The following is a 10,000-nucleotide window of genomic DNA, read 5'->3' as shown; positions in this document are numbered from 1 at the left end:
GAAAGAAAGAAAGAAAGAAAGAAAGAAAGAAAGAAAGAAAGAAAGAAAGAGACTTGAAGCACTTCTGTATGTCACTCTGTATTTGGGTGATTGCTAAATACCTTAAATGGAAAAGGAAAGAATAAAAGAAACACTTCGTACTATAGTGTACTTTTTGTCCTGTTTGGGTTACAGCTGCTCCTGAGCTACAGATCCACATCCATATCCAGTGCACTGTATCATCTGTATGTATATTTTATAGAAGACCAGGAGCCTGATATGTAGCGCACAGGTGCTGAAAATCTAATCTTCAAACTGATTTTAACATGAACACATGCATGCACACGCAAAGCAGAGGCATTGTTCATATACAAAGAAAAAATATACAAAGAAAAATCATCTAAATGATCCAGAAGGCTGATATGGAAATCAGAGCTGGGAAGTATTGAAGGTTATTTCAAATGTGATTCTTTTCATTCAGACATGAAAATCTGTTCGGAAGTAAATCACAAACCTTTCGACCAATCAGAATCTAGCATTTTAATTGTCTAGGTTTCTGAATATCCACAGTTGTAATTATTCAGATTTCTGAATATGCAGATTTCCAACTATCCAGATTTCTGAATATGCAGATTTTCAATGATCTAGATTTCTGAATATGCAGATTTTCAATGATCCAGATTTCTAAAATATGCATATTTATAATTATCAATATTTCTGAATATGCAGATTTTCAATGATCCAGATTTCTGAATATGCAGATTTTCAATGATCCAGATTTCTAAAATATGCATATTTATAATTATCAATATTTCTGAATATGCAGATTTTCAATGATCCAGATTTCTGAATATGCAGATTTCTAATTGTCCAGATTTCCGATTGTCCGGGTTTCCAACTGTGCAGGTTTCTGAATATTCAGATTACTAATGATCCATATTTCCGAATATCCATATTTCTGATTGTCCAGATTTTTTTAATGCACACTCAGAGAACAGAGAACCATGAAGGTACCATCAAAGGGAGACATCTTGAAGGTACCCAGAATACAGTTGAAGTACCATTAGTACAGTTTTACCACCTTCATCAATAACAGATACTTCATCAATAACAATGATCATGTTTCATTGTTTTCCACCCTAGTTTGTCCTGTGTGTGTTTGTTAGTCAGTGTGTGTGTGTGTGTGTGTGTGTGTGTGTGTGTGCGCGTGAGCATGTGTGTGGGTGGGACCCTTTTAACTGAATTGGCTTTCGGCCGTCAAATGTGGCTCGGATTAACGAGTGCAGGATTAACGTGCCATTAAAGAGCACAAAATCTCTCAAACTGCTCCATTTGCACTTACACACACTCACACTCACACACACACACACACACACACACACACACACACTCTCACACACACAGCAGTGCGGCTAAGCCGGTATGATTCAGCCTTGAGACTGTTTTGATCCCAGGGTGAATGGCGAGGCCTCGTTTTGATGAACTCTCCGGCGCTTGGGAAAAGGCTGATGATCGCCAAGACTCGCATCATTATTCCATCTCAGCAGCTCCAGACCGACTGCGGAGAGGAATAAAACGTGTCCTTCTCATTAAAACACGATTTGGCATCATTAAGCAGAGCGAAATATAGATAAAGACTTCATATTTAAACATCTTTACAGCAATGTGGACAAAATAACAGTGCCAATAGAGTTGAAATGTGCTTCTGTTTGAACATCCACATTCCACATTTTGTCTATATTTGGTTTTTATGATATGGTCCACTCTTCTGGGAAGATGTTTCAAGAGGATTTTGTTGAAAAATCTTTCAGCCACAAGGGCACTAGTATACTGGTACGGATGAAGGTGAGGTGAGGAGCCATGGGTTGCTGTTCCAATTCATTCCAAACGTGTACAATAAATTATAGCAAAAAGATCTTCCAGTCCATGGAAAGCATATCTTCATGGAGCTATCTTAAGAAGCACTGTCGATCTGGAGCCCAACTGAAGGGAGAATTTCCGAAGACGTCCTACACAATTGTGCACCTTGAACTTTCGAGGTAACGATTTGAGGAAAAAGTCAGGTGTCCCAATACTTTTGATGCATGTGGGGGAAATATTGGTGTCTATTGGTGTCTATATTAATCTGAAGTCCTCTCAGAGTAGAACATTGGCACCAGGAATGGTTTTCCAAAACTGGGTTAATTTTATTTTATATTTTGAACGAAATGGCGCTAGTTTTCGAAGGAGTTCAAAAGGCTAAAAGTCCATCGGGTAACATCTCGACTAATCAAACTTGTGAGAGTGGATCCGGTCGTTCGGGTCAGGATTTGCGAGATAAAAAAGAGAAATGAATAGGCGACCGTGGAGAAGTTTGTTGAAGAAAAAAACAAAAAAAAAAACATCAATTTTCCCAAACGGGTGGGAGTTTAAATGCTGCATTTAGAACTTAAAAGGGGGCAAACGAAGCCTCGGTGTTGAGTCATGGCCGACCAGTGAGTCGGAGTCGAAACGTTGATAGACTTTGAGAAGAAAAGTAAGAAAGGAGCATGTGGTAAGCTTTCTGAGGTAAATAAGGAATCTGTGTTTCATTGAATCACCACAAGTCCTCAATAGGAAGGTGTAGTTTTTTGTTTTAATAGTTTCAGTTCAGAGATCCATGGATTGGTTCTTGCCTTGGTCCCAGAAGTTAATTGAAAAAAAAAGATAGGAGACTCTGAGCTAGCTCTATGAAGATCTGCTTTCCATGGGTTGACTTGGAAGATCTTCCTGCTTCCTTCTATAAAGCTCCAACCCTATTGGACAAAATTAGAGCTTCACCCCAGTCCTCCTCAGGAGATGTTCAAAAAGAAGCACAGACCAAATGTATGGTCAGGTGTCCACAAGAGGTTAGCTACATATATTATATATGAAGTCTTTCTTCATGGTCTTCACCAAGATCATGCTCTGTAACGAAAAAGATGCAAAGCTGTTTTTTTGTCCTCAATCCACCATAGTATAAGTAAAACTAAGCCCCGCCCACTTTACATGTTAAATCTGTTTAAACCCAGGATCAGAACATGGACATATTAAAAACTGTGTGGGTTTAAACGCGCGTGCGCGTGTGTGTGTGTGTGTGTGTGTGTGTGTGTGTGTGTGTGTGTGTGTGTGTGTGTGGACGTATGTGTCAAAGATAAGCCTAACGAGTCCGGTTGCCATGGCATCCGTTTAAGAGACATACTGACTAGCCGAGAGTGAGAGTGGAGGGTGTAATTGAGCTTTCACATACCAGTAGTTAAACTTACACACACACACACACACACACACACACACACACACACACACACACACACACACACACACACACATGCATACAGCTGTGTGGGCATAAAAAGAGAAAGGCCAGATTAGATACTTCCTGACAAATCACTCTTTCATACAGACTAGAACACACACACACACACACACACACACACACACACACAAACAGCATCGCATTTACATACAGAAAATTTTTCTACTTCAAAATGATACACTTTTGATGGATTTGCTGGAAGTGTACATTTGAGTCAACATATATACAGTATATATATATATGTGTGTGTGTGTGTGTGTGTGTGTGTGTGTGTGTGTGTGTGTGTGTGTGTGATATGAACAAATGAGTGTTTTGAGAGCCACCTGCATGTTCCTTTTGTTTCAACGCAACAAACTTGGTCATTTGATGGTCCTTTGACCAAGCAAATCTATAAACGTCCAGATGTTCCACTTATTTTCATAAACAAGTCCTCCCTTTGCATGAAGAACAGCTTTACACACCCTCCGCATCCTGACAGTTCGTTTCTCCAAACGTTCCTCTGAAATACTTTGCCGTAGCGCTTGGAAAACTTGCGAAAGATGTTCTTCACTAGATGGAGATTTCTTTCTTATGATCCAGTTCATCCCAGAGCAGTTCAATTGGATTTAGGTGCAGTGTCTGGGCAGGACGTTGGATGAAAGATATCACTCCAGACGACTGTCTGCTCGGTAAAGTCGGTTCTAATGAGCCACAGTCAAGACAGAATCACATGGTGTGTGATGGTGAAGTTTGGAATGGTTGTCATGTTGGTTCTTTTCACTTTCCGGAATAAGTCTCCAATCTTCTCTGCTCCAAAACAAACCATTAAGCTTCCACCTCCATGTTTGGCTGTGGGGGTCTGATCGCATCTTCTCTCCTGGTCTCTCTTTTGTCGTGCTCTTTTGTACTCAGCAGAACTTTTTTCCAGTCATTGACTGTCAAATTCTTGTTTGTTTTTTGCCTTTTTTATTTTTGTTGCATAGAAAACACATATATACAATGTACTGTTGAACAATCGAATTAAAATATATTAATCTTTAATTAACAGAAGAAAAAAAACCAAGAATGGCTTTTTTTTCTGCTTAGTTCCACAGATCTAATCTAATTTTTTTGCTCACACTGCCCTCTTTTGGTTGAAATGCGCAATGTTTTCTATAGCAACGTTTCAATACAATTTTCATTCCTTTTATTCTTTGTATTCGATTCCAGTTGTATTATATCTTTTATGTCTATATCACATTTCCCTCCACACCGTTCATACCATTATTAAATCAAATGATCATGTTGGCATCAGTGTTTCTTGATGGTGCCAGTCGGGGCTGGTTTGAGTGACCCTCTGATGTCTTGACAGTCTACACGGAGTGGTGCGAAAAACAAAAAACATCCAGAGAGCTACAGGTAAGAGAGTGGACACACATTGTTGATGAGAGATACGTCATCACAGGTCAAAACGGAGAGAAAAATATGCGAAAACATGTTAGTGTGGACATGGTCCCAGTTACCTAGTCATCACTCATCAATCAATTTATTTTTTTGTTTGTATTTTTTACGTCCTCATTAACCGCAATGTCCCACAAACATGGTCCGGTTGTAGCCCCGCCCCTAAGCGCAGGGCTGAGTACAGGTGATTGTTGCATTTCAGTGTAATACAATTGGTCGAATTTTATTCTTGAAAACGATCCCCTGATATATCAACAAATGCCTGGATAACACTTTTAAATGAAGACTATATGGACACAGTTTTGTGGAGACCTGAGCACATTTGTTCTTATTATAACCTCTAGGTGGTGTTGTGGGTATGTCGTACTTACCTTCACACTTTAGTTCAACAGTGTGGTCAAGTCATCAGACAGCATAAATCTCAAAGGTTCAGTAGAGCGAGTTTGTATGCCTGGCAGACTGAGGCGTAAAAGTTAACACTGGCCTTTCTGTGTGTCTGTCTTTCTCTCTGGGGGATTAGCCGGTCCTCATAAAACCGCTCTTGTAACGTGACCGTCTTATGATTCAACTGAACTGGAAGAAACACACGTAAAGACAGCACATGATACACACCCTCTCTCACACAGGGAAGACCCAAAAGTATTTAAATGCCAAAAGCCTGTTATTTTGTTGTTACTATACAATGAAGGCATTTGGGTTTGCGATCAATAGATAAAAAAAGCATTCAACAATGTGAAAACCAGAGCGCTATCTAGAGGAAAAAAGAACAGAAATAACAGAAGTTGTATCTTACAAAGAATAATGTACAAACCCGTCTGAATTCTGCCAAAAGATTAAGTTCAGTCACGCCAAACCATGTCTGAAAACGTGTTATGGTCTGACAGGATGGAAGGAACACCATATAAACAGTGAAGCATGGTGGTGGTAGCATTATGCGTTGAAGCTGCTTCTCTTCAGCTGGGTCAGGGGGCACTTGTCAAGATAGATGGAGAAATGAATAATTCCGAATACCAAAATATTTTGTCACAAAACCTGTCTCCTGTCAAAATGCTGAAAATGAAGAGGAATTTTACGTTTCAACATGACAACGACCCAAAGCCTACATCAAAATCCACAGTATTGGAATGGCCCAGACCTCATTCCCTTTTTTTTTTGTTTGCAAAGAAAAGAGGGATAAAGTTGCAAAGACTACACTGGTGAAGTTATTAAAAGCTTATTCACAAAGACTTGATGTGAAAATGAAGGCGAAATCACAAAGTTGGGAGAAGTTGACAGGCTTCTACAATCAGGGTGTTGTGTTTATTTTATTATTCATTATTCCCAATAATAAAATATTCTTTTTTTTTCCTCTGGATTTTTGTTTGTTGGATTCGTGCATTTAAGATGGAACAAGTCTGACATTATTGTTGTTATTTATGTATTTATATATATAAAAAAAAAAACACAGAAAAGTTGTGTAGATTTATATATATATTTAGTGTTTTATTATTATACTTTTTTGTTCAAGTAATTTTATTTTGTTGCCATTTCATTGATTAGACTTTTTTTTTTTTTTACTAACACACACGCGCGCACATACACCGAGCAGGATCACTTGAGCGCGTGAATTCCAAAGCCTGAGCCCCGGGGGAGTACAGGGTCTGATCCCAAACATGTGATAGAGTGTGTGTGTGTGTGTGTGTGTGTGTGTGTGTGTGTGTGTGTGTGTGTGTTGTGGGAAGTTATGGTTGAGCCGAAGCGCACTCTCCTGAACCCCTTCAATCTTTCGCGCTCTCACTCAGGACAGCACCCTCGCGCGCTCCGATCATGCGGCCGGTGGTTCTCGCGGCTCTCTCCCTGCTCCATCTCGCGCTCATGTCGCGCGCGCAGTTCCCGCGGCCGTGCGCGACCGCCGACGCGCTCCTGACTAAGACGTGCTGCCCGGCGTGGCCCGGTGACGGATCGGAGTGCGGCGCGCGCTCCGGCCGCGGCTTCTGCCAGGACGTGACGGTGTCCGATTTGCCGAACGGGCCGCAGTTCCCGCACAGCGACGTGGACGACCGCGAGCGGTGGCCGCTGGCGTTCTACAACCGCACGTGCCGGTGCGCTGGCAACTTCATGGGCTACAACTGCGGCGAGTGCAAGTTCGGTTACTACGGCCCCGGCTGCGCGGAGCGGCGCGAGAGCGTGCGCAGGAACATCTTCCAGCTGTCGGCGGCGGACCGCCAGCGCTTCATCTCGTACCTCAACCTGGCCAAGAGCACCATCAGCGCAGACTACGTGATTGCCACGGGGACGCGTGCGCAGATGAACGACACCGGCGCGCCGATGTTCGCCGACGTCAGCGTCTACGACCTGTTCGTGTGGATGCACTACTACGTGTCGCGGGACGCGCTGCTCGGCAGCGGCGCGGGCGTGTGGGCGGACGTGGACTTCGCGCACGAGGCCGCCGCCTTCCTGCCGTGGCACCGCGTCTTCCTGCTCAGCTGGGAGCGCGAGATCCGCAAACTCACCGGCGACCTTAACTTCACCATACCGTACTGGGACTGGAGAGACGCGCGCGACTGCCAGGTGTGCACCGACGAGCTGATGGGCGGGCGCAGTCCGCTCGACCCCAACCTCATCAGCCCCGCTTCGGTCTTCTCCTCATGGAAGGTAGACGTGTGTGTGTGTGTGTGTGTGTGTGTGTGTGTGTGTGTGTATGTGTGTGTGTGTGTGTGTGCGCGCGCGCGCGCGCTTTATAACTATTCCCACCAACTACAATTGTATAAGTATGAAAGCATGAAATTTTCCCTTCACTTGAACCACGAGACCCAGACGTTCCACAAAGCCAGCTTCATGAAGATATGTGTTCCATTGGTTGAAGAAAAAGATCTTGAATGCTATTGAAATACTGCACCCCAGGCCTCATCACCATACCTACATCAGTACCCGACTTTACTAATGCTTCTAGTGGAACATCTTCCCAGAAGAGTGGAGGTTATTATAAGAGCGAATGAGGAGTGTTAGGAATGTCAGGTCCTGATGTAGGTGAGGTAAGGAGGCCTGGGTTGTAGGCAGTGTTTACATTGAACTCAATAGGTTTGAAGATCTTCCACTCCAAACCATGGAAAATGTTTTGCACAGGAACATTGTCATGCTGTTTTGATTGAAAAATGTTATGCCACCATCTCCAAAGACGTCTTGTACAATGATGTGCCTGCAAGTTAAAAAAACTTATACAAAATCATAATTTAACTCTGATGACGGCTCTTATGGGGACCTTATTCGACTGAAAATTCTCTTCAGTTCACAGTATTTAGTATAGATTTTACTAAAGACCTCACACACACACACAGATTGTGAGAAGTAGCCTTGAGCATGTGGTATTAGCGCTTACACGTTCACACGTGACTCACACGAGGGGTGTTCACACCTCATGCACACACTCAAATGTCCTCGCTGGCATCAACCAAAGCCGCTTTTCTCTCCGCCATTCAGCAGTCCACATGGACGTCCAGCTGCTGGACCTCTAAATCTAAAGCCTGTATTTGTGCGTGTAGGTAATCTGCACTCACCCAGAGGTGTACAACACACGTGAGGTGCTTTGCGACGGCTTACCCGAGGGCCCGCTGCTTCGCAACCCCGGCAACCATGACCCTAACCGTGTCAACCGGCTGCCTAGTAATGAGGACGTGGAGTTTGTGCTCTCGCTAACACAGTATGAGAGCGACACGTTGGATAGACGTGCCAACATGAGCTTCAGGAATGTGCTTGAAGGTAAATGGGTGTAATATTCTTGTTAGTAGTTTTGTTTTCTCCATATAATTCTGTTTGATCTGAATTTAGAAAATGGGGTGCCATTGGCAAGGGCAAAGTTGTCAATGGTGGAATTGCATCAGAGGTACTGAAAAGCTAGTGCAGCAGGGTAAGCGACTTGTGGGTATCCCCATGAGCCAGGGTTTCATCTTGCATAGAGGGTCCTGTACTTTGGGGTGAAGCAATAATTTCAGGAAGAGTAGCACCGTCACCTCACAGCTCCAGGGTCCCTGGGTTGATTGTGAGCTTTGGTTACTTCCTGTGTCCCTGTCTCATGTTGTCCTTCTACCAGAGTAGGTATCCTTTGACCTCCCAAAACCGTCTCTGTAAGTTGACTGCACAATGTGTGCAATAATGTGAGATTGGCACTCTGAGATGGACTGGTACCCCATCCCAGGTGTTTTCCTACACCAAAAGTTCTTGGTGTAGGCTCTGGTTCCAAAGCAAACATTGATGAAGCACCAAGAAGGTTTTAGCTGAGGCTCTTAACCAGCAACTGGTAAGCCAAAAAACCTGGCCAAAATGAAATCAGGCAGTCACGTGTAAGCGTGCAGATCCCTAAACTTCTAAATAAACCCACACCGTACAACAAGCCAGAAAACCCGGTTTCAGCAGATTTGCTCGCTTAAATAGAAGCTTTTCCTTTCCATTACAGAAGAGGGAAATTTTTTCCTCACATAGGGCAGAGGCAGCCATGATGGTGCCCCCGAAGCAAAGAGGGTTTATGACCTTGCTCAAGGCCCCCCAAAGTGCCAGCTTGGTAGTTCAAAGGCTTGAACCCCCAACCTTCCAATCAGTAACTCAAACTGTTAACCCACATGTCCACAAGGACCTAGAACAAGAATTACATGGCATTACACGTGTCTGTCATAAACCTTTGCTACATCAATCCATATTTGCCATCATTCCCGAAGACTGTTTTTCCCATTCAATGAAATGTTCTTGTGTTCGGATTATTGCTTTACTTTTACCGCCAGAGTTTTTTTCTCCATGTGGACAGTTAGCATGCTTTAGCATACACATGAGCCTACAGTGGTTTCGTACACAAGGGTTTGCACATAACCATTGGTGATTAGCATATTTATGCTAGTTCTCCTTTGTTAGTTCTACAATGCCAGCACCTTCTATAGGTTGAGCTGGTGTGTGTGTGTGTGTGTGTGTGTGTGTGTGTAGGTTTCGCAAGTCCAGAGACAGGTATAGCAGTGTCAGGCCAGAGCACAATGCACAACGCACTACACATCTTTATGAACGGCTCAATGTCATCAGTGCCCGCTTCAGCAAACGACCCGGTGTTCCTTCTGCACCATGCATTTATTGACAGGTACAATTAAACACACACACACACACACACATATGGGTATTAGCAATAATGTTAAGAATTGATCCTTGCAATTGGATCTGTGTGTGTGTGTGTGTGTGTGTGTGTTAGCATCTTTGAACGATGGTTACGTCTTCACCAACCCCCGCGAACCATTTACCCAGAATCCAACGCTCCGATCGGCCATAACGGAG

General features: G+C 43.4%; 1 protein-coding gene and 1 long non-coding RNA gene across 2 annotated transcripts in view; both read left to right on the top strand.

The window, feature by feature from the left end:
- LOC310730002 overlaps positions 1-10,000 on the top strand; it is a 124,416-nt gene that overhangs the window by 113,087 nt on the left and 1,329 nt on the right. The window lies entirely within an intron of this gene.
- tyr (tyrosinase) overlaps positions 6,404-10,000 on the top strand; it is a 4,926-nt gene continuing 1,329 nt past the window's right edge. The window contains exons 1-4 of the mRNA XM_083548736.1: positions 6,404-7,345; positions 8,233-8,449; positions 9,662-9,809; positions 9,918-10,000. The exon at positions 9,918-10,000 is cut by the window's right edge and continues 99 nt beyond it. Of these exons, the coding sequence (XP_083404862.1) occupies positions 6,518-7,345; positions 8,233-8,449; positions 9,662-9,809; positions 9,918-10,000 (1,276 nt within the window). The 5' untranslated portion in view covers positions 6,404-6,517. The remainder of the gene's footprint in view (positions 7,346-8,232; positions 8,450-9,661; positions 9,810-9,917) is intronic.

This window comes from Silurus aristotelis (assembly GCF_946808225.1).
Source record: "Silurus aristotelis genome assembly, chromosome: 8".
NCBI lineage: Eukaryota > Metazoa > Chordata > Actinopteri > Siluriformes > Siluridae > Silurus > Silurus aristotelis.
This window is presented reverse-complemented; position numbering and strand designations above follow the sequence as displayed.